The sequence below is a fragment of the Bubalus kerabau genome, chromosome 8, assembly GCF_029407905.1.
Source record: "Bubalus kerabau isolate K-KA32 ecotype Philippines breed swamp buffalo chromosome 8, PCC_UOA_SB_1v2, whole genome shotgun sequence".
NCBI classification, from domain to species: Eukaryota; Metazoa; Chordata; class Mammalia; order Artiodactyla; family Bovidae; genus Bubalus; species Bubalus kerabau.
Window position 1 is genome coordinate 90,221,988 of NC_073631.1, and position 24,999 is coordinate 90,246,986.

The 24,999-nt window shown below is 38.1% G+C and overlaps 1 protein-coding gene across 12 annotated transcripts in view; it reads right to left on the minus strand.

The window, feature by feature from the left end:
• CADPS2 (calcium dependent secretion activator 2) overlaps positions 1-24,999 on the minus strand; it is a 584,066-nt gene that overhangs the window by 227,463 nt on the left and 331,604 nt on the right. For all 12 annotated transcript variants that reach the window (XM_055590800.1, XM_055590801.1, XM_055590799.1 and 9 more), the window contains exon 8: positions 22,686-22,825. In XM_055590800.1, the coding sequence (XP_055446775.1) occupies positions 22,686-22,825 (140 nt within the window). The remainder of the gene's footprint in view (positions 1-22,685; positions 22,826-24,999) is intronic.

The following is a 24,999-nucleotide window of genomic DNA, read 5'->3' on the forward strand; positions in this document are numbered from 1 at the left end:
ATTAACAAAAGGTAGAAAATACAATGAAAAGTGAACATGAACTACCATGGGAGTTCCTATAACTCAGAGAGTCTCAGATAGATGACCACGGTAAATACATGATCCTTGATCATCAAATAAAATTTAAATGTATTTATGAAACTCTAAAGAGAAATACAGAATTCTAGTAAACATTCAGATCAGATCAGATCAGTCGCTCAGTCGTGTCTCTTTGCGACCCCATGAATCGCAGCACGCCAGGCCTCCCAGTCCATCACCAACTCCCAGAGTTCACTCAGACTCACGTCCATCGAGTCAGTGATGCCATCCAGCCATCTCATCCTCTGTTGTCCCCTTCTCCTCCTGCCGCTAGTCCCTCCCAGCATCAGAGTCTTTTCCAATGAGTCAACTCTTCGCATGAGGTGGCCAAAGTACTGGAGTTTCAGCTTTAGCATCATTCCCTCCAAAGAAATCCCAGGGTTGATCTCCTTCAGAATGGACTGGTTGGATCTCCTTGCAGTCCAAGGGACTCTCAAGAGTCTTCTCCAACACCACAGTTCAAAAGCATCAATTCTTCAGCGCTCAGCTTTCTTCACAGTCCAACTCTCACATCCATACGTGACCACAGGGAAAACCATAGCCTTGACTAGACGGACCTTTGTTGGCAAAGTAATGTCTCTGCTTTTGAATATGCTATCTAGGTTGGTCATAACTTTCCTTCCAAGGAGTAAACATTAAGGTGATTTAATAAAGTCTGAAATTTTAAAATGTTTAAATAAGTTAATTTTGCTAGCATTCAGGTTAACCTTTTCAATCAACCTGAAATTAAAAAAAGTCAAAACCAAAACCAGAAAAAAGTAAGATAACAGATTATAATAGTACATCAGAACATATCCTGTCGTAGCCCACATCCTCCACTGAGATCCTTTGAATCAAGTAACTACTCCCATTGCATTTCATGATTGCTTTGTTTATAGCAGGTTATATTTTATTTTAGGGGATTTACTGAATTCCAGTCACCATGCTTTGCATTTTACATATATTACTTTAATACTCATTAATGATCCTATTAGGTAGGTAGAGTTATTGCTACAAACTACAGGAAACACACAGTTTATAACCAACTTCTGATTCTTTCAGTACTATAGAAACTATATATTAAGCACCACCTTTAAGTTTCAATTAGCAACACTCACTGAATATACTTTCTGACTTTGTTACAAGATTCACTTCAGAGTTGTAGTGAATTGTGAGAGAACAGGCCCCTGCTTCTATATACATGGAACGCTTCTCTTCACTCAAGGTTTAACCTTTCATGGAGAAGGTGGTCTTGAGCCCCAAAGAGTAATCTCAAGGCCAGTCCTTGTACACGGGGTGAAGTCCATTCTGTCCGAGTTGCTGAACTGGGTATGAACGGCAGGCTTTGTATTTTACATATATTACTTTGATTTGGAGAAAAGACTAAGGGCAGATGAGCCAGAGACCATGATGAGATGCCATCTAACTCAAGCCAGCTTTCTGGAGAGATCCCCTGGTATCCCAGGACAGCAGATAAACAGGTCAGAATCCACAGAATCATAGCAAGCTTTATGGGTACTTTCTTGTATTTTCTGTGATTACTTTCTTATTTGCAGGGCAGAAGCTCTGCCCTACTCTAGCTGACCAAAGAGAAATTAGGAAGAAAAGCCTATTATAGAAGAGAAAGAGAATGAGATGCAGGCAGGGCACGTCCGAGGTCTAGCGCAGCATGGAGAGAAGATGTAACAGAATCCCTTCAGGAGGGGAAAACTTGGTTCTGACCTCACAGTCCAGTCACCGTATCTCCAGAAGGTTCTCCTTCCTTCCTAAACCACTGGAGGGCTGGAGTTGTTCTTTTAAGGGCAGAGGTGTTCTCTCCAGGCAGTTTTCACTAACTCTCTGAGACAGAGGAACAAAATTAGCTTTTTACAAACAGAATTAGCATAGTGTCCCTACACTAATATAACATTTAGATAAGAATTCTGAAACTGGTCTCGAGCCTCAGTTCTTCCTAACTATAAACGGAGCTAATGACTGGCTTCTTGATTGCCTGAAACGGTTGAGGATCAAATGACCCAACCAAACCCAAGAGATATAATAGCTCTTACAATAAAGACAAAGACGCTATAAAGATGTAAAGAAATACTATTAGCAGTTTTATGTTAAAATCTAGGTCATGTCAAATGACCTAGGAGTTAAATTTGAGAAATCCCATTAATTGCCCTATTTATCTACATAATATAAAATGATTGATTAAAATTGATTTCTTTTTTTGGGGCGGATGAAAGTGGCTAATCTACTAACTGTTCTGATTCATATGGATCCAGCTGTATAATCACGAATGAAAAATAAATTTAATTCTTTAGAATTATTTATTGTTATAGGAGAGAAAACTTTCCTAAGAAACACATTTGCACAACATTTCAAACATATCTGATAAGTTAATTTTCAACATAACAATTTTTAACAGAAAATTTTAAAGTATACAAAAAATCACTTACTCTAATTCAGTGCTCCTTGAATGTTATTAGCAAGCAACAAAATCAGCATAGAGAGCTTGTGACAACACACACAGCTGGGCCCCATGCTCCAAGTTTCTGACTTAGTGCAGTTGGCCTGAAAATCTGTTTCTACAAGTTCTCAGGTGAGGCTGACGGTTCTCATACAGACAACACGCATTAACCACCGGTTAATCCACACCTATTCTGAAACTTGAACAAAAACTGCAGCCACCTCCAGTTGTAGATTCAAAAAGGTTCTTTACCTAAAAGTATATAATGGGTTACGGTTTCCTTACAGTAGCACTAGGAACACATTTTCTAACTGAAATAAACCTAACAAAATAACATTTTCCCCTTTTCCTCTTAAATTGGATCACAGTGCCCCCAAGTGGATAAAAATGTTACTAATAGGAAAGGAAAACAGTTCTTCACTGGGAGGGAATTGTGCTGTGTGTGTTAAGTTGCTCAGTCATGTCCGACTCTCTTTACACCCCATGGACTGTAGCCCACCAGGCTCCTCGATCCACAGGGATTCTCCAGACAAGAATACTGGAATAGGTTGCCATGCCCTCATCCAGGGCATCTTCCCAACCCACGGATCAAATCCAGGTCTCCTGCATTGCAGGTAGATTCTTTATTGTCCAAGTCACCAGGGAGGGCATTACCTGAATTTATCTTTATATTTCCAGAAGGCCCAACCTAATGCTTTTCCTAGGATATACTCAGTACATGGGTTAATGGAATGAATACCCACATGCACTTTAAAAAGGCTTACCACTCATGCTTTCAGTGTTTCATTTATAAAATGCTAATATTGGTCAAGTAATCCCCAAATCTCTTAGTTCTTAAATTCTATGCTGGCAGGAAGTAACCACAAAAACCTAATTAGAATCAAGTAGAAAGTAGAGAAATAACAGAAATACCAGCATTATTCTCTGCTCTCCATTCTCATCATCATATAGCTCCTCGAACTGGTGACGGAAGGCAATAAGTATTCACTTAAGGTTTAAAAAGAAAATACATGTATTTAAATGATTGAATATAATGCTAGGTGGTTAAAGGGGCTCTGGCTAACCAACCTGCCTCCCCAACACGGCTATGCATAGCACATCCTGGAGAAATTCTTTGGAAGAAAATGCAGCCTATAATTGATAGTATCTTTACAGACACTCCATAGAAATTTGTAGCACTATAATTCATTTACAAATCAACAGGATGGTATTTTTTTTTACTTCAGTGGGCACATATGAAACCAATAAAGAGGCCTTGGTCAATGCCATGAAAAGGATACTGCTGATAGGTTAAAGTTACTTGTGGCTTAAAGCAGGGGTCCCCAACCTCCGGAATCTAATGACTGATAATCTGAGGTGGAGCTGATACAATAATAATAAAACACACTATAACTGGAATGTGCTTGTATCATCCTGAAACCACTCCCCTGACCCTGGCCTGAGGAATAACTGTCTTCCATGAAAACCGGTCCCTGGTGCCAAAGAGGCTGGGGTGTGCTGGCTTAAAGGATTGATATTAAATCTTAATAATTTTCTTACATGCATGTATCTTTCTGCCTATCTCCCTCTCAGTTATTAGCATGTATTTATATACGTGTGTAACTCTGTCTCCTCACTTTTCATCATTCTCTTGATTTCAGAAAAGCGCCTCCTATTTCAAATGTATATCCACAGTCTCATAGTTTTATAAACTGCTCATGTAAATTCATTCTGCCTAAAAATAGGACAGAAATCCAAAGAAGGATGAATACAGGTTTGGTGGCATGATGCTGACATTGGCACATGCTCCAAGGGGGCTAACGCACACGTTTACCTCTTCGCATTTCCCCTGGCTTCCTTAAGTACATGTATTTCTCATATGAAATACACCTAAAGTCTCATGTTATTTCATGCCAATTAACAAATTGCTAACATGTCATGTTAATAAAAAAAGCAATTGACCTAAATAGAAGGGCTAATTAAATGGAGTAAGATAATTAAACGATTCTCAATATGTAATCAAAAATTATGGCTGGAAGTGTTTCACAACGTTGTCTTTTTGTTTTCAAGTATCTGACTATCTGCAAAATTCTAATCAGTGTATCCATATGCATAAAAGACAGATCCAGTGCAGATGTTAATTTGTTGCATGATAGAAATCAGGTGTTCAATTACAAATAATGGGGTGTATGAGAGAACACCCAAGACTTCCATTTAGCTGAACACATGCATCTTAACCAGCAAATGATTGCCGACCATTCATACTGGAATTAGCTACTAACATGCACCCAAGGCACATCACATTCAACTCCTTTATTATCTTCATTATATAATATTCACATCTCCAGCCCTGTGTGTTATCTAATTTGCCACTGATTTAGGAGTGTGAATATTTGGTGATCTAAATTCTCTTTATCGTACCTGAATTCTTTAAAAAGGATGCTTTTGATTTTTATCTAAACTCTAGAGCACTTTAACATGAGCAATTTTGTTTCCTCATATTACATTTTCAACAATCAAAACAATTTGCTTTTGTACTAAGGTAAATTTCTTGAACTAAGAATGTTCAAAGCTGTTAATATGTAAAGCCTATTTCAACAAAGCCCTCTCAACATGCTATCTAAACTTATTTTAGCAAAGTAACCACACAGAGGGGCCAAATAGATTCACTTGGCTAAACGATTTGCTTTTTTAATATAATTTACAACAAAGACACAGGCTTAAAATTTACTTATTAAGATATTCACCATGCCAAGCTCATAGACTGACACAATCCTGAAAGGATGTATAAATACCAGGCTGATGCTGAATTATGTCCTAAATCAAGACCCCTAATATTGAGAATTTGCAAATTGGTTATTCAAGAACTAGCAAGGCTATATACCTCTAAAACTTTTATGTCAGATAATCAGAGGAGACAAAGAAAAAGATATCTGATTAGATGGCAGAATAATAGCAGTGTACTTCAATGGAGACTTCATTGTTTTAAAAGACTATGGAGGAGGTTTTAAAAAAGGAAAGTGCATTAATTTTTAATTCTCTTCATTCTCTTAAAATCAGTTTCAAAATATGTGACTGTGTAAGGTCCCTAACTCATTAAGAAAATAAACAAATGCTATTTCTAAGTATGCGGCAACCAGCTAAGCCTCAACAGTTAAGAATGGTGAGGGATCATTTCTGTAACCAAGACTCAACAATTGTGGCCTGATGAGCCAAATCAGTGGAGAAGGAAATGGCAACCCACTCCAGTGTTCTTGCCTGGAGAATCCCAGGGACGGGGGAGCCTGGTGGGCTGTCGTCTCTGGGGTCGCACAGAGTTGGACACGACTGAAGCGACTTAGCAGCAGCAGCAGAGCCAAATCAGGCCTATAGATGAACTCTGAGAGCTCAGCATCACAAAAAACCAATTCTGAATTTCTTTCTGTAGGGCATGCTACCTTGATTCCATTAATCCTGACTATTTCACTCTTCATGACCTTATGCTTAATCAATCTACATTTCTGTTTGGCTTAATCATTTCATGTTTTGTTTCATGTTTCACACTTTGGGCCATAGGGTGCCTAGATATTTGGTCAAACATTATTTTAGGTGTTTCTGTGAGGATATTTTTGGATAAGAGTAACATTTAAATCAGCACACTGACTAGACTGCCTTCCCTAATATGGGTGGGCTTCATCCAATTAGTTGAAGACCTGGTTAGAACAAAATGCTAACCCTCCTCTGAGTAAGAGAGAATTCTGTCTGACAGCCTTCAAACTGGAACACTTTCAGACTGGGACACTGGCTTTTTCTGGTTGTACAGCAACTTCTAGCCTTTGGGACATTGATTCTGCAGACTTTGGAATTTCTAGTTTCCATAATCACATAAGCCAACTTCTTATGACAAATCTGCTACTGGTTCTTTTTCTCTGGAGAATGCTAATACAGATTTAGTTCTTCTAACACTGAGAAAAGGCAAGCCTGTCATTAAATAACAGCATTCAAGGCCTAGGCCCATTGTACAAGACAAGAAAAGGAGAGAGCAAAGACAGCAAATTAAGAGGAAAAACTGCCATTATTTGCAGATAACACAATCACCTACAGAAAAAAAAATATGACACAATAAACTATTAGAAAAAGAACTGATCAAGTCAGCTAGTTGTAATCAGTCGTCTGCTTCTATACCACAAAAGTGAAGGTAGAATGACAGACTACTTTCCACACAATACTGTGAAAAAACTTACTTGAAAAAACAAAGTTGGAGGCTTTCCTTATTACAACCTATCTAAATAGGAGCTCTATGTGGGTTAAAGACCTAAAGGTATAAGATAAATCTGTAAGTCTAAAAGAAGAAAATAAAGGAGATTATTTCTATGATTTAGGGGTAAAGGATACCTTTTAAATGACTCTAAAGCACAGATATGAACTTCCCCAGTGGCTCAGATGGTAAAGAATCTACCTGCCTTGCCAGAGACCCAGGTTTGATCCCTGAGTTGGGAAGATCCCCTGGAAGAGGGCATGGCAACCTACTTTAGTATTCTTGCCTGGAGAATTCCATGGACAGAGGAGCCTGATGGGCTACAGTCCATGGGGTCGCAAAGAGCTAGACATGAGTGAGCGACTAACACACATGTACACACACAAAGCACAAATATAGGAAGAAAATGGATGGATTTAAATATCAGGCATTTCTGTTCAACAAGGTTATTCAGCAGGTAAAAGAGATGGAGATGATATCTGGAATAGCAAAAACCACCAGAAGATTATCTACAAGTTATCTCCAGAAGATAAATGTGGCTACTTAAATTGATAAAAATTATATGGAATAAAAATGTTTGTTCTTCGATTCCACTGGTTGCATTTTTTAAGTGCTCAAAAGTCACAGTGGTACCCAAATTGTGATAAATGCTGAAACAAAAATAAAGAAAACACTTGAATACTCCAGAAATCTGAAAGCAAGTTAGAAATTCAATTTGGCAAATGAGATGAACATATGAATCACAAAAGCAGGAGCCTAACTAGCAAAAATGTGTGGGGAAAAGGTACTCAGACTTATTAATCAAATGAAACACCCCCACCCACTAATCAGAAAAAGCAAAAATCTGAAAGGTAAGTTTACTGGATAAGCATAAGGGCAAGTAGAATTGTAAACAGAGACAAATAATCTAGAAAGCAATCCTGGAATACTTAACAAAATTAAGTATGTGTATGTCTGATTCTTCATTATATATGGTGGAGAAATTCTGACACAGGCCTACTAGCGGACATGAACAAGGACAATCAGTGGGGTACTGTGTATGGAGATGGACTGGAGACAGTTTTGGGTGGTCATCATAAGAGAACTGCATAAGTAAAATGTAATAAATACTATGGAATGTACATAATATCAAGAAGCAGTGAGCTAGGAGAATATAAACATAATCATGTGTCTAGGCCTTAAAATAATGTTTAATGAAAACATAAGAAGTTGAATATCTTTAGCACAAAATACATAAATTTAAAACACATACACACACTAAATGTATTTTATAAAATTACCTAACATCAAAGGTACACTATCCAATATAGAATGGATACCTATGCAGGTAGGCACAGAAGAAGACACCAGGGAAAAAAGGGCTAGAAAGTAAAACAGCTGCTGATGGTGTGCAATGAAATGAGGAATATGAGAATGCAAATTTCTGCACCTCAAATTCTAGAGAGATAAATAATTGTTTAAACTCTTCTCAAGTACATGTCGTTTTAGGTGATTTTATTTTAACCAGAAAATTTTTAGATGTAATCTAGAATTTTAAGAGTCCACTGAACATGACATTTATAAGTTGATACTTTGGCCACCTGATGTGAAGAACTGACTCATTGAAAAAGACCCTGATGCTGGGAAAGATTGAAGGCAGGAGGAGAAGGGGATGACAGAGGATGAGATGGTTGGATGACATCACCGACTCAATGGAAATGATTTTGAGTGAACTCCGGGAGTTGGTGATGGAATAGGGAGGCCTGGCGTGCTGCAGTCCATGGGGTCACAAAGAGTTAGACACGACTGAGCAACTGAACTGAACTGAATGGAGTGTTAACAGATCATGTAATTTATATAATACTGACATCACTATTTACTGAAGATTTTCCCCAAAAGGCAATAAATGCCAAAACAAACAAACATCAAGAAATCTGAAAGCAATTTAGGAGCTCAACTTAGCGTTATACCAATTTATAAAACATGCTAAGCTTTAAAATATTATAAACTGTGTTAAAGTTCAATAATCAATCCAATAAAAAACGAACTTGTGGCAAATTAAAGAAACATTTCAAATTTTATGATTGTTAACCTTTCCTAACCACAGATCACTCTAACAAAGTCTGCTGTGGGTATGCTCTTGAATTTGGAACTAAATTTATATCTCAGCTCTTATAAATACTCAAAGTAATTATTTCAGAATGAATGTAGAATGACACTTTAATGAGTAATGCATCTCCTGGCAATTAAGATTATCTTGCTTCTCTTGGCAATTAAAATGGCAAGGCATATTATTAAGGTCCCATGATCCTTCATACCTCTTCCTGACAATTACCATAAGAAACATTAAAGGCAAGATCTCAGCTATAATCCATTCACTGAATATTTGGTAGCAGGGTAAACACTTTCTCCTCCTTGCCTAATAATTTTTCATTTCACTCATTACCCATCAATCATTAATGCAATTTGTGCTGTGTCTTACAAAGTTCAATTTTTCATTTTACATAACTTATTACAACCAATTGATTTTGTCGAAATCAAGTATAGGGATACTTTTAATTAAGAAATAATTTTAACCCGTTTATTCATGATATGACTCTAACAATCAGAATATTAAATACACAGAGTGACTGATGCTGGCAGAAAATGTTAGTGGTGGAATATGAGACATCGAAAATGACTGTAAATTGTATATATTAATATAACAAAGATACATGCCCAAAATTATTGATATGGCTGGTGGGGTCAGAGAATAAAGAGTTTTATTTTTAACTTTTAAATACCTAAGATTTTTTTCTCTACCCAGTTTCTTTACCACTTTAAAAAAAAGTTATTGAAGTATAGTTTGATTTATAATGTTGTGTTTATACCTAAGATTTTTTAAAAAGTGGTTTTATGAGGTAACTTTTATGTCCTTGATTCTCTTCTAATTCAAAGTTAAATATGTACTATTACAGTAATAGGAAAATAGTTACATAAATTAAATTTTTATATTATGTAATACTAGTTACATAAAATTAAAACACGGTATTCACATGTGTGTGAAACTTTTGAAAATGGTAAAGCACTATTAAATTTAAAGAACCTTTCATTCAGTAAGGAAAAAACCATGGTATTTAATTGCAAATTAGTGTGAATTAACTGTTTATGATAACAGCTAAAATGTACTGAATGTCAGTTGTGTGCCTGGCACTTTACCGATATTAACTCATGTAACCCTTGCAGCAACCCTGTGAAATAGGCGATTGCTATTCCACTTTACAAGTGAAGAACTGAGGCACAAGGAGGTTAACAAATTTACAGCAAGAGCACACTGTGATGGGGCGAGAGCCAGGCTGCACACTCCAGCCGCTCCAACAAAGCAGTACTGCTATGGCATTACACTGTCCTTTAGAAGCTTTCATTCTGCCTCAAAACGTTTCATCAATTATTCATACATTTCACTATAAACACACCTAACACTGTCACTCTCTCAGATATGCTTAGCAAATCTAACGGTTACACCTCTAAGTGAATAACATACGGCTGTCTATAACTAAGGACAAGTGTTGTTAAGTGTAAGCAGGTCCCGTCAAATGTCCATAACTGTGTCTTGCTTAGTGAAGTCGCTCAGTTGTGTCCAACTCTTTGCGACCCCATGGACTGTAGCCCACCAGGCTCCTCCATCCATGGAATTTTCTAGGCAAGAGTACTGGAGTGGGTTGCCATCTCCTTCTCCAGGGGATCTTCCCGACCCTGGGATCGAACCAGGGTCTCCCGCATTGCGGGTAGACGCTTTACCGTCTGAGTGTCTTGCTTAAGGTCAAGGCAAAAGACTAAACACAAGCAAGCATGTTTTCCTTTGAATAAAAAGGTATATTTGCGTCCAACGCAAAAAGAGGCAAGGTGGGGCCTGATAAGCTATCCATGTTCTCTGCCCTAGTATTTGCAACTGTAACATGACTTTCCGATTTTTTAAAATAGCAGTTTTACTCATTTCCAATCCTTATTTATTTCAGTGATTTCGTTTTGCCTTGGTCATCACAGGCTACATCAGTCTAGAAATTTGATCACTCAGGTTTGATCAATTTTCCTGTTATAGATTTTCACATTTCATAAGAGGGGTTGAGCCATTCTCATTCTTCTTAAATATATCATGTTTGTTTAGTTTACTAAATACTCACAAACACACAGTCCTCACAATTACTACCTACACGGACAATATTGTTCAGTCAACACACTGTTCTCAAGTAATCGTTATATCCCCATTCTTTCACTGACAGGACTGACCAATGAAAACTACACTCGCCCAATTTGGGCAATACCTTCGAAAAAGAGTAATAAACGAGCTTATTTTTAAAACTGTTTTGAATTATGATATAAGGGTTTTGGAAACAGTTGCAAACCACCAGTTAAAGGGATTCTGCGAACCACTTATTTATGATATGCTTTTAATTAGGTTGTAAAGTCATGGAAGAAGCAATTGATACCTGGTAGTCCATTACATTCTGTATATATGACTGTATTTTACCAGCTTCAGTAGTTTTCCATTTTACAGTTTTATTTTCTAGCCTATGCAATTAGTTTAATAGCTACTCTATTTCAGTGGGAGAAGTAATTACTTCTACTATATCTAATGTATCTTTCAGTGCTGGTTAATATCTCTTTTTAAGCATCAATAATTTTATAGCAAATTTAACCCTTTTATTCATTCTTTCATTCAAAAAGTTTGGCACATGGTAATCAATAAATCTGTACTGAATGACCGATTTGATGAAACTAAGCATGTATTCACTGGCTGGTCAAGCAATGGTAAATAATAAACTCCATTCTACAAGGAATTAATTTCAGCTGGAGGGACAAACAAAATTGTGGATGACTATTATTCTGTAACAGAGAATGTTCAGTGTACCTGGAACACAAATTTGGGAGACTGAAGTGAAAAGATGAGGAATATGAAGGAATTTTGCATTCGATCTTCATTTGAAAGTACATAAAATCAACCAGTTATCAGCATTTAAATCCTGTGGGAAATGTAATGAACCAGTTGTTCTAAGGATCCCTGCCTCAAGAGACAACAAAAAAGCTATAGATTTAAGACAAAAATGTAAGTGTAAGTAATAAAAGCCAGAAAAAAGAAAAGGACCTCACATAAAGCTGGAGAAGATATATGCTGGTACAACTATTGGTAAAACTTGTAGTATTGTCTTGTAAAGATAACCTGTGTATTCTCATCAGTTCGGCAATTTCACTCTTAGGTACACATTCAAGAGAAACTACATATGTGCAACAGGAGATAGAATAAGCACTGTCTCAAATAGGACAAATCTGGAAATCACACAAAGGTCTATTTGGATAAAATGGATAAATTATGTTTATAGATCAGCATATTCAGGAAATAGCATACATATAATTAAATATAAGGGCTTCTCAGGTGGCACAGGGGTAAAGAATCCACCTGCTAATGCAGGAGACACAGGATAGGGGTTTGATCCCTGGGTTGGGAAGATCTCCTGAAGGACGAAATGGCAACCCACTCTAGTACTCTTGCCTGGGAAATGCCATGGACAGAGAAGTCTGGTGGGCTCCAGTCCACGGGGCTGCAAAGAGTGAGACACAACTGAGCTTGCATGCTACATATACTAATTAATGTGGTATATGGGACAGGCCAAGAATTAAGACTAATCCAAATTTGTGTATCTAATATATATCAGAAGAGAGGAAAAAAAGTGAATAGGATTTTATAGCAAGACAACAGTGCATAGTATCAGTTAGCCTTTGCTGTGCAATATACCACACTCAAACTTAGCAACTTAAAACAAAAATCATTTATTATTTCTCATGAACACATAGTTAACTGAGCAATTCTACTGATCTGATCTGAGCTCAGCATGACCCACCCATGTGTTTTTACAAGCTGGCTAGTTGGTCTTGGTTCAATCATATGTCTGAGACCTTAGAACAATTGGGTTGATTCAGTTCTGTTCCTCTAGTGGTCTAGCCCACATGTGTCCTCATGATGAAGACAGAGGAAGACAGAAAGTGAAAATGCACAAATGCTTTTTTAAGCCTCTGCTTATGCCAAGTTTGCTACTGTCTCAAGGGCCAAAGTGAGTCACAGGACCAAGCCCAAAGCTGGAGGGGACAATGTAGATACAGGGCAAAGGGTGTGAATTTAGGGAGCCCATTTGTTGGGTCCACTTATGTAGTCAACCCACCACATAGACAATGCATTTTGTAAATAAATATCTCCTCCTTCAATGTAGCAAAGCTCAGGAGGTATGGCCAACTAAAGAGTTTTACATAAGGTCGTAAGGTCGGTCGGTCCTAGGCAGACAGAAGAGGGGTGCTTACCCTCCTGGGGCCTGGAGACTATGTTGAAAGGAAAATGGAGAGGAGGGCAGGCTAGAGGAACACCTTGTACTTAAAGAACACACTAGGGTAGACAATGGAGAAGGCAATGGCACCCCACTCCAGTACTCTTGCCTGGAAAATACCATGGACAGAGAAGCCTGGAAGGCTGTAGTCCATGGGGTCGCTGAGGGTCAGACACGACTGAGCGACTTCACTTTTACTTTTCACTTTCATGCATTGGAGAAGGAAATGGCAGCCCACTCCAGTGTTCTTGCCTGGAGAATCCCAGGGATGGGGGAGCCTGGTGGGCTGCCGTCTATGGGGTCGCACAGAGTCGGACACGACTGAAGTGACTTAGCAGCAGCAGGGTAGACAAGGGCTTCTACCCCACTCCCCACTTCAGATTCTGTGATATAACCTGGTGGGAGCGCTTCCCTGGCGGCTCAACCGGTAAAGAATCCTCCTGCAATGCAGGAGTCCTGGGTTTGATCCCTGGGTTGGGAAGATCCCCTGGAGAAGAGAACGGCTACCCACCTCAGTATTCTGGCCTGGAGAATTTCATGGACTGTATAGTCCATGGGGTCACAAAGAGTCGGACACGGCTGAGGAACTTTCACTTTCAACTTGGTGGGAGGGGTCCTGATGAAGCAGACAGAGGGCTGGAGCTGAGCTGGGCTTATAATTTCGTGGTGTAAAGGATTCAGAAATTCCCTCAAAACCAGAGTCATGGAGATGATGTGATGGGGACTACCCAAGTTTCTGCTCAAGGGCAAGTTAGATTAAGAAGCTATCTTTCTTGGGATGCCTGTACTAGCGTGGGAAAATGTGTAATGCAGAATCAGACTAGTAGGTTTTGTTAAGTGAAAAAGTGGACAAAATAGGATTGCCTTAGTAAAAGCGTATTCAGGGTACATGAACTGACTGATTTGGTTGAAGTTGTCGGGGGTGTTGGGTACAGAGAGGAAAAGAAGTTGTAAAGATGAGATGGGGCCAGGTTTTTGGACAATTTGAATGCTAGGCTAAAAGTGTGAATCTAATTCCACAGGCAATGGGGAGGCACTAGAAGATTTTTAGTAGTGACATTAAATTGTATTCCTAATTCCTGCATGTGTTGGAAAACAGGTAAAACAAGAAAATCAGTACAAAAGTCATTGAACAGGTTTCTATGTTGTTGCTGCTGTTAGGGCAGAGATTGCACTAGGGTTGGCAGAAGGAATGGATTTATCAGTGGGAAACACTACAGGGAAGCAGGAGCTTAACTACAATGAGTGAAGAAGGAGCAGTTAAAGACGAATATAAAGATCAGTCTAACTGGCAGAAAGGATAAGGCTCTCAATTCCACAAAGCTGGAAACAGCGGATATTCAAATTTTATGACTGCTATGCTCTTCTACTCAGGATTCTGGCCTGGAGAATTCCATGGACTGTATAGTCCGTGGGGTCACAAAGAGTTGGATACGACTGAGTGAATTTCACTTTTGTGCTCTTCTAATCTACTGTCACTGGAGAAGGCGATGGCACCTCACTCCAGCACTCTTGCCTGGAAAATCCCATGGACGGAGGAGCCTGGTGGGCAGCAGTCCATGGGGTCGCTAAGAGTCAGACAAGACTCAGTGACTTCACTTTCACTTTTCACTTTCCTGCACTGGATAAGGCAATGGCAACCCACTCCAGTGTTCTTGCCTGGAGAATCCCAGGGACGGGGGAGCCCCGTGGGCTGCCGTCTATGGGGTCGCATGGAGTCGGACACGACTGAAGCAACTTAGCAGCAGCAGCAGCAGCAATCTACTGTCAAAGAAAGTTAAAAAAATTTTTTTCAGAAGTTCTGATACACGAAATAAAGACGCTAAAAGATATTCATACTCCTATAAAGGTAATAAACATGGGGGAGGAAATGATTGACTGAGTTCTAATTTTCCACGGGTCTAAGGAGCCTTCATATTTTCTCGCCCACTCTCCTTCAGTAATTGACGAAACCCAGGCCAAAAAAGATGACTTACCCAAAGTCAGTGACAGAACTGAGACCAAAATACAGGTGTCTTGGCTCTTAAACTAGTTTCATTCTACATAACTATTATCGCACCATCCTCCATCTATGCCACAGTTCAGCTACATGTATCAGAGAAATGAACCAAAAATAGTTATCTTTAAATGTCCAAATTTTTCTTGACCTTCCACCATGCTCAGACCTTTAACAAGACCAAGACTTTTGTTTTATTAATTCAGTGTTAATATTTCCAAACTTCTGGATATATCCAAATAATAAAACATACCACAGTCTCAAGTACATAGTACAAGAATTTTATAGCAAGCCTTCAGTTAAGAGGAAACCATTCCATGATAATTATATATGCTGTTTATAAAATTTTATAGTATTCCTAAATAGTTTTCACTATACCTTTTTGAAAAGTGTCCCAAATTAATTAAGATAACCAATGTATATGATCTGTGGTTTCTGAAATAATGAAAAAGAGAGTTAATCTTCTACCCTTAGTTATTTGACCTAAAATACCATTGTTTAAGATGCCCAGATGTGAAACAAGCATGTCTAAAAGAAAAAAAAATTATTTGGTGCATGAACAGTAGAAAAAAATAATGTATGTTAAGATGTTACCCTCCTACAGAAAAATATTGTGTTGAATAGAAATACACAGTTTAAGGTTAAAGTTACAGACTAATTTGTCACAGGAGCAGAGAAGTTTGCAAAGGAGTATAACAATTATACATATAGTTTAATAATTATTAAAGCCATGTTTGAAAAAATTTCTAACGTTATAATTAATCACTAGTTATTTAAAATGAAACCATAGCTGAATGATTTTTATTAGTATATATAAAATGACATGAATTTTAAGGCAGTTGGCAAAATAAAGTTGGCTTTCTGACTTACTCTTATCATTCTACAATTACTAAATCAATGTACCACAGACAGACTTCTATTACATAAATCATATTTAGAAAAAGAATCAATCATTTTTTAAGAATCTAGCAAATGCTTTGTCAGAAGTTTTGGCAAGGCTATAAGGAGTAAGACTTCAATGAAAATAGGGTAAGCCAGAATGAGGTAGTAAATTGGGAACTGGGAATGCAAATAGACATATATATGTGTGTGTGTGTGTGTGCATATATATATTCAGATGAATGAAGGTCAGATGTCAAAATTTTAGACAAGGGCATATAGAAGCATATAGAAAAGTCATGCTAAAAGGTCAATTTAAAATGAGGAATCAATTTTCCCTGGGGAAAAAAAAAACAAAACAGACTTATCTTTTTTATAAGGTACCCTACAAGTAAATGCCACTTTGACAAAGATAAGATTTTCCTCCTTTTGGTCTTGGACTGTCCCCTAAATTACTCAAAGATCATAAACCTTAAATAAAAAAATAATGAAACTTTATTAGAGTACAGTCATTTCACTTTAGGAGCAAATGCCACACTTGAACATTAAGATTACAACTGCAAGGTTCCCTAAGCACCACACCACAGCCCCTGAATGCCTGGCTGGTCCTCTATACAGGGAAGACACAGCCAGCTTGGGGCTTATCCTGTTCTTCCTGCTTATCTGCTGTCTTGCCCCTGAAGCAAGCAATGGGAACAGGGCATTTTATACCTTTACGATGCAAATTAAGGAGTTTTATATATGACAATCTCAAAGTATTTCAAAATGTCTATTCATTTAATAAATGTTCCAACTGTCAAGCATGACTACACACAAAGTATGATGAGATCTATACGGCAGTGATTTGGCTGACAGTTTATCTTATCAGTTTTAACTGTGAAATAATTATTCTACAGTTATATAAAGTTTTCTTTTTTATTTTTAAGGTAAAAAAAAAATCAGCATCAAGCAGACATTTGTAGATTCTAGTCATAATGCTTCTACCTATTTGTGACAATTTAAGTTTCTTCTTTTTCCTTTTCAATTGTAGATTGGTCATAATAATCATTGCTTTATTAGTTCCACTTTATTTTGTCTTTCTTGTGGCTTAAAAAATAACATTTTAATTAGGAAAACATGATTTAATAAAAATGAGGATAGCAGTACTCAGATTTAATACTGTCACTCAGCCACTAGGCTATGCTAAAGGACAATCCATTTGTTCAAAAGCACTTCTGTTTTCCGGCCACCCAAAAAAAGCAGGAAAGTAAATTCTAAAGCTGAATGTAAATTACTTAACCATTTGAAACCTAGACTGAAATTCATTTAACAGATTTATATAAGGGTTTATGTAATTAGTTTATATGACATACTTCCAAAGAATAAATGTACCCAAATTTTATCACGTGTCATATAGTAATGTTTAGTAGGTTACCCAAATTAAATATCCATTTTCATTTGCATATAGTCAGTCCTGTACGGATGTGAGAGTTGGACTGTGAAGAAGGCTGAGCGCCGAAGAATTGATGCTTTTGAACTGTGGTGTTGGAGAAGACTCGTGAGAGTCCCTTGGACTGCAAGGAGATCCAACCAGTTCATCCTAAAGGAGATCAGTCCTGGGTGTTCATTGGAAGGACCATACTTTGGCCACCTCATGCGAAGAGTTGACTCACTGGAAAAGACCCTGATCCTGGGAGGGATTGGGGGCAGGAGGAGAAGAGGACGACAGAAGATGAGATGGCTGGATGGCATCACTGACTTGATGGACATGAAGGAGTCTGGGTGAACTCCGGGAGTTGGTGATGGACAGGGAGGCCTGGCGTGCTGTGATTCATGGGGTTGCAAGAGTTGGACATGAGGGAGCAACTGAACTGAGTCCTGTTTAAAAAAAACTATAATGTATAGACATGGGCTGATTACCAGAAACATGAGTTTTAGATTGGTTTTATTTTTCTTTTTGGTTCAAAAAAGATCATTTTAAAACACAACAGTTAAGGTCCAAACACCATTTACTTCATTTATTTTAGATATTCTTTTACATTAAATTATACACTATCCTCTAAATCACTTCTAAACCTTTAAAGTTCTTTAACTTAGGAATGTATTCATTACTTTTTCCTTAAAACACTAAGGAGCACACTATTATCACTTCCGTCACTATTCCTATTAATATTTTTGCTGGTTTACACATGGTGGGAAGTAATAGGGGTTCAAATGGGTCTAAGAAACTTATATAGTCAGGAACACATAAAATATAGATAACATTAATAAAAATATTTACATAGTGATAACAGGGCCATATACATATATTAAAAAAGGAGAATTCATGTTAAAACAGTTCATATAAGAGAGGGAAATTGATCACTGTTGTCCATACCATTAAAACAGAGAAAAGGTTTTTATGATGAATGTCCCAAAGATGTCTAGCTCTGAAAAGCTCTCCAAGCACAAAAAGCCATAACCCTCCAATTTATTGTTTGATTTGACAACTGTAAAGATAAATTTTTAAACTGTCTCTCTTTTAATTATTCATTATTCATCTGTTAATCATTCATTATAGGATTACTTATTGATAGAACATAATCCCGCCCAAAAGCAAAATGCTATTAATCTACTATTCCCATGTATGCCTACATTACCAATTTGGCATATGAAAGAGCACTAGAAAGAAAAAGGTTGGGTGACTTTTGCTTCTTCAATGTAATTAAGTTCAGTAAAATCCATCTATGAAGTACCAAAAAGAAAGGCGAATATGGTTGTGATAGCTATGATTATGCGTCAATTCATATTTTTCCATATATATTTAAACACAGGGTGATATTTGAACTGTTTAAAGCTGTTACCTCAGAGGCACTGAGAAACCTAGACAGGTGCTTGTGGCCTGCCCAGAGCGATAAATTACTATTACAGCAATGATGAAATTCTGGTTGATAATTATTATTATGTTCAATAATGGTCTTATATAGCCTTTTTGAATAACTATTAGGAAATACAATATTCTTAATTATGCTTCATAACATACCAACTAGCAGAACAACATCACCGATATTTTCATTTCTAGAATTTCTTTTTACATGCCATAAACTGCAGTTACCTGAATGTTTGGAAATGCTTGCCGGTATCTTTTAGTGAAAGTCAAGTGAAAGTGTTAGCTGCTCAGTCGTGTCCGACTTTTTCCAATCCCATGGACTGTAGCCTGCCAGGCTCCTCTGTTCATGGAATTTTCCAGGCAAGAATACTAGAGTGGGTTGCCATTCCCTTCTCCAAGGGATCTTCCCGACCCAGTGATCAAACCTGGGTCTCCCACACTGGGGTCAGATTCTTTACCATCTGAGTCACCAGGAAAGCCCTTAGTAAAGGTAAATCACGACAGTTCTTAAGTTTTGCAGATTACATTCAGAGACTATGATATATTCTCCTTAGTCATCTCCTTCATCTATAGTCTTGGGCAGTAGTCAACTCCAGAACCATTCTGGGGGTCCTAATTTAGCCAGAGGGCTCTAAGATATGATATCAATCAATTCTCCTTCATTGCAAAGGAATGATAAAAAGGGAATATACATATAAAGTCTTGAAAGGCAGGTGGATTGTCTCACCTGACTGGAATATTCCAGAGCAAGAAAATGCCAAGGATGTGAGAGCAGAACTTACTCTCCACAGGAGCTGAAGGCTTCAGAACCTGCCATGTGCTCAACTTCATATTCAGTTTGGTTCTTGGGACAATCTGAAGGTTCTAAGGGTATTCACCATGGTGCTGCCCATGTGTAAATCAGGGGCTATCTTGGTGTAGCAGTATACAGGTTCCCATTTCTTTTTTTAAATATATATATATTTATATATAAATATATTTTGGCTGCACTGGGTCTTAGTGACAGCATGTGGGATCTAGGAGGGATTGAACCTGGGTCCCCTGCATTGAGAACTCAGAATCTTAGCCACTGGACCACCAGGGAAGTCCCCAGGTTCCCATTTCTTGTGACATTATTCATCAAGAGACTGAATTCAGAAGAGTAGGGAATTAACTATAAGGTTTGAAACATAATGTGTTCCTTTATATCTCCCTCTAGTATCTATTACTCTGTAAGTATTTTAGAGCAGTAGTACTCTCTCTAGTCTAAGCACTCTCCAGAACCAAAATTGTCATGGTTAGCTAACGGCCCTTCCAGATCTCCTGCCCATGTACACCCTATGCCAGATGGCTGGACTGCCTTTCTTCCCCACTGCCCACCGGCTGAATTTATGCCTCAAGCTTCATCTCAAAAGTCAGCTGTCTTCTGAGACTTCCTTTGACCAGCTCCAGCAAGAATCAGGTATTATTTCCACCAGTTCCCACTCCTCTTTTATGGTGCTTATCACTCAGTATCATCATTATTTGTCTACAAGCCTGAACCCCTGGCTAGTCAGTTCCTTCAGGCCTGGGATGGTATCTCACTGAGGTTTGTTCTGGCTGACACAGAGGAAGGGCTCAATCCATGACTGCTTTGTAAATCAACAGTGAGCAGATAGATGGACGGGGGAAGAAAGAGCCCTAGGTTTTAAATCCCAGGAACTCTATCTGAGTCATAGTTACACTGAGCATCACTGCATTAAAGATACGATACTATGGGATATGTAAATTCTTGTTCTTTCTCAGAGCCTACCCACTGAGGTCTTTTTTGCCCAAATATGACTGGTTCTGACAAAGCATACGCTATTGCCTGCTAAAACCAAGGAAGCCATATGGTCCTTAGAGGCTCATCTCAGCTGCAGAAGGTACCTCTGGGTTGCCTCCTGCTCAGTCTAACTTTTCTCCCTAATGGTCATTTGAAGAATCCTTATCTTGTTGACTTACCAGTTAACTCTGGCACAATGTTAGTGATTTAGCTCCAAAACCAGCAGAGATGCCTCTTTGTACAAGAAGAAACAGAAACTGTTAGGTTTGTGGCTAAACTTTCAGTTCAGTTCAGTTCAGTGGCTCAGCTGTTTCCGACTCTTTGCAACCCCATGAACTCCAGCACACCAGGCTTCCCTGTCCATCACCAACTCCCAGAGTTTACTCAAATTCATCTCCATTGAGTCGAAGATGTCATCCAACCATCTCATTCTCTGTTGTCCCCTTCTCCTCCTGCCTTCAATCTTTCCCAGAATCAGGGTCTTTTCACATGAATCAGTTCTTTGCATCAGGTGGCCTAAGTATTGCAGTTTCAGCTTCAGCATCAGTCCTTCCAATGAACACCCAGGACTGATCTCCTTTAGGATGGACTGGTTGGATCTCCTTGCAGTCCAAGGGACTCTCAAGAGTCTTCTCCAACACCACAGTTCAAAATCAATTCTTTGGCCCTCTGCTTTCTTTATAGTCCAATTCTCACATCCATACATGACTACTGGAAAAACCATAGCCTTGACTAGGTGGACCTTTGTTGGCAAAGTAATGTCTCTGCTTTTTAATATGCTGTCTAGGTTGGTCATAGGTTTTCTTCCAAGGAGCAAGTGTCTTTTAATTTCATGGCTGCAGTCACCATCTGCAGTGATTTTGGAGCCCAAGAAAATAGTCTCTCACTGTTTCCCCATCTATTTGCCATGAAGTAATGGGACCAGATGCCATGATCTTAGTTTTCTGAATGTTGAATTTTAAGCCAACTTTTTCACTCTCCGCTTTCACTTTGATCAAGATTCTCTTTAGTTCTTCTAAGCATTCTGCCATAAGTGTGGTGTCATCTGCATGAGGTTATTGATATTTCTCACAGCAATGTTGATTCCAGTTTGTGCTTCAACCAGTCCAGCACATCTCATGATGTACTCTGCAACTAAACTTTAGTCATGAAAATCGTTCCATTTTTTTTTTTAATTTATTTATTATGGCTAGCACCCTAGGCTAGAATTTGGCTGTAGCGAGTCATAAAGCATTAAGCTGGGAAAAATCTGGGTTTAAATAAAGGCTCACTGAATTGTATTCATGAGTTTAGGCCTATTTCCTCATCAGCTACAAGGTAAAAAGGAACCTCAGAGATAAAAGCTGACACTGACCCATGGCAATCCCCAGGGGCCAGTCCCTGCACTATCCACAGGATCAGCTTCCTCCCATATTGATCTGGTTTCTCACTCACATACTGGATAAATACTCACAGCCTTCCCATCAAATCTTATACAGTCTCTTGGGTTATATGTGAACCAGCATTTAACTTTAGTCTATGTAAGTGTATTTCTGGTAATCTGAAAGCTAGGCGTGTTTCAACTATTACTGTATTTTGAAAAATATGTCTTCAATGTTACTTCCATACATCATTGTTCTTTATCCATGTAAATGATGTGTAATACCAGTGTAACCAAGTACCAATAATATGTTAGCATGCAAACAGTTACACTAACTAAATACTCATATATTTAGCTATAAAAATGTCTATACATTTAAAAAATTAAGTTAACCTAGAATGAAATTTGAGGCTTCCCTGATGGCTCAGATGGTAAAAAATTTGCCTCCAACGCAAGACACCAGGGTTTGATCCCTAGATCGGGATAGATCCCCTGGAGAAGGGAATGGCTACCCATTCTAATATCCTTGTCTGGAGAATTCCATGGACAGAGGAGCCTGGTGGGTTATAATCCATGGGGGTGCAAAGAGTTGGACACTAGTGAGCAACTAATGCTTTCACTTGCACCCTTTTCATGAATGTAATTTTGGTGGGGGGGAATTCCATGTGAATGCCCGATACTTTCTCTGAGGAAAATGACAAAAATGATACCATGAAATTCAGTAATTCAGAAGAAAAACCTCTTCAAGTACACACTCACCCACTATGTTTCATATGTGGTGGTTTATCCATTCGCACTGCCAATTTGATTTTTAAGTCAGAGTCCTGGCTATTTTTTGGAACTATCATTCGGTGCAACTCAGCTGATTTGGAGCTATTGGAAGTTGGGTATAATATCACCTGTAAGGAACAAAAAAGAACACATTTAGGTGTATAATACAGAACTTCTAAGGAGCAGAATTCAATCTTTTCTATACATTTTCCTGTCTGAAAAGTTGGAGTCGCACCTAAATGTGTTTGATAAATCATTTCACTCCCACCACAGCAAATGGGTTTTCAATAAAGACTCCTTTATTTTTTTTTGACAAATATGTGTTTTCATATTATCACATAATGAGTTTTCTTCCTGTGTCACTTCATAATGAATTAATAGCACAGCAGCTACATTGACTTGCAGTTGAAAAATACTTAATAGACACCTATACTTTCAAGACCACTCTAAGGAGTTCAGAAAGAAATGGTCTTTGAAATTACAGATAGCATGCTCAAAAAGCAAAACCAATTATTGGAAGTAGCAAACGTATACCTCATGTTTTAATATTTTCATTGCAAAGCAGTATTAAAGGAAATCAACTCAATTAGAGATGGGAAAGACGGATGACCACACATCCATCAATACCCAGGAAGCTTTTTCCTGACTACATGTTTTCAAAACTATAAAGATGATATTATGAGGACTCTAACAAAATAATTATTTTTCATAAAACTGCCAAACTATCAAGTCATTATTTCACAATCCCACAGTCCCACAGAGTCAACATGGGCAAGAAATGCTCTTCAGATGCTAGGTATCAATTAGATAAAAGAAAAAGTATTGTCCCCTTTTCACTCAGTCATGACACCTTTTAGACACAGCCTATATTCAAGTCTTAATGATTATTTTTAAATGGAATAAACATACGGAACTCAGGACATTATATTTTCAGCTATCCTTATTTTAAACTAACGTGAAAAAGTAAATAAACTTGAAGTTTCTAAGTAAATGGGAGAACCATAAACATGCTTAGGTATGATAAAATGTTTTTAAAGCACAACACGGCAACTGAATTTGGTGTACTCTGCAGAAAATAAAAAAATCTTCGTTTCCACATGTAAGTGAAAATATTCACGAAGAAATCTTCAGGCAAGGCTCTTTCTCCAAGAGAGACAACACAGTCATATCATAAAAGCTTCTCAAACTAGTCTCAACTTCCAAGTTGTTAAATGTATCTACTACCTTGAGACTTTTCTCTAGCCCATCCTAGAAGCCATAACCAGGTTCAGTCCAGCATTTCTACACTTGAGCATATGAAGGCTCAGCCAAGAGCAGATTACATGGCATTTGTGATGTTTTCAAAAATTATGATCAGATTCTAGAATTTATTCTTTTTGACTGTTGGAGTAGCCAATGGGATATTTTACAGAAACTTTAAACAAATGGTAAAGGAAAATGAGTTAAAGGTTCCTGGCTCAAACCAGCAGACAAAGGAATGTCATTTTTAATTCAGGCTGCTGCTGCTGCTGCTGCTGCGTCGCTTCAATCATGTCCGACTCTGTGCGACCCCATAGATGGCAGCCAACCAGGCTTCCCCTCCCTGGGATCCTCCAGGCAAGTACACTGGAGTGGGTTGCCATTTCCTTCTCCAATGCATGAAAGTGAAAAGTGAAAGTGAAGTCGCTCAGTCGTGTCCGACTCTAGCAACCCCATGAACTGCAGCCTACCAGGCTCCTCCGTCCATGGGATTTTCCAGGCAAGAGTACTGGAGTGGGATGCCATTGCCTTCTCCTTTTAACTCAAGAGATGATTCCAAAAAAGAAGCCAAGACTAAGACAGAGCTATACATCCTCTGTAGTTGTAACTGCTGTTTCCCTAGCAAGTCTGGAAAGCTTTTTCTATTTCTCCCTATCCCGTCTTTAAAAAATAAAAATTTGGCATGAACCACCTACAGACTTTATTCCTTTTAAATTCTTCTATGTTGATATGAAATTTGGTATTGTTCCAAACTCCAAACGTCTCATACAGGAAGAGAATATTTAAAACTTTTGACAATTTCTTATTCTTTAAACGCCAATAACAGGTTACTAAAAAGGTCCAAAAATAACTATTTGCAGTTGATTCCCAAATTAAGGATCATCTCAGTACTGAGCACCATCATCTCTGTCACATTTTAATTTTCTCATGAATATCTCTAACTGAAGTCAGTGGAAAGATTTATTGCTTATCTCTGTTCAATTAAACATTTAAGGGCTTACTATGTGAGGACACAAAGATGAAAGAATAAGTGAGGAGCTCATGGCTTCTTCCTATTGGAGCT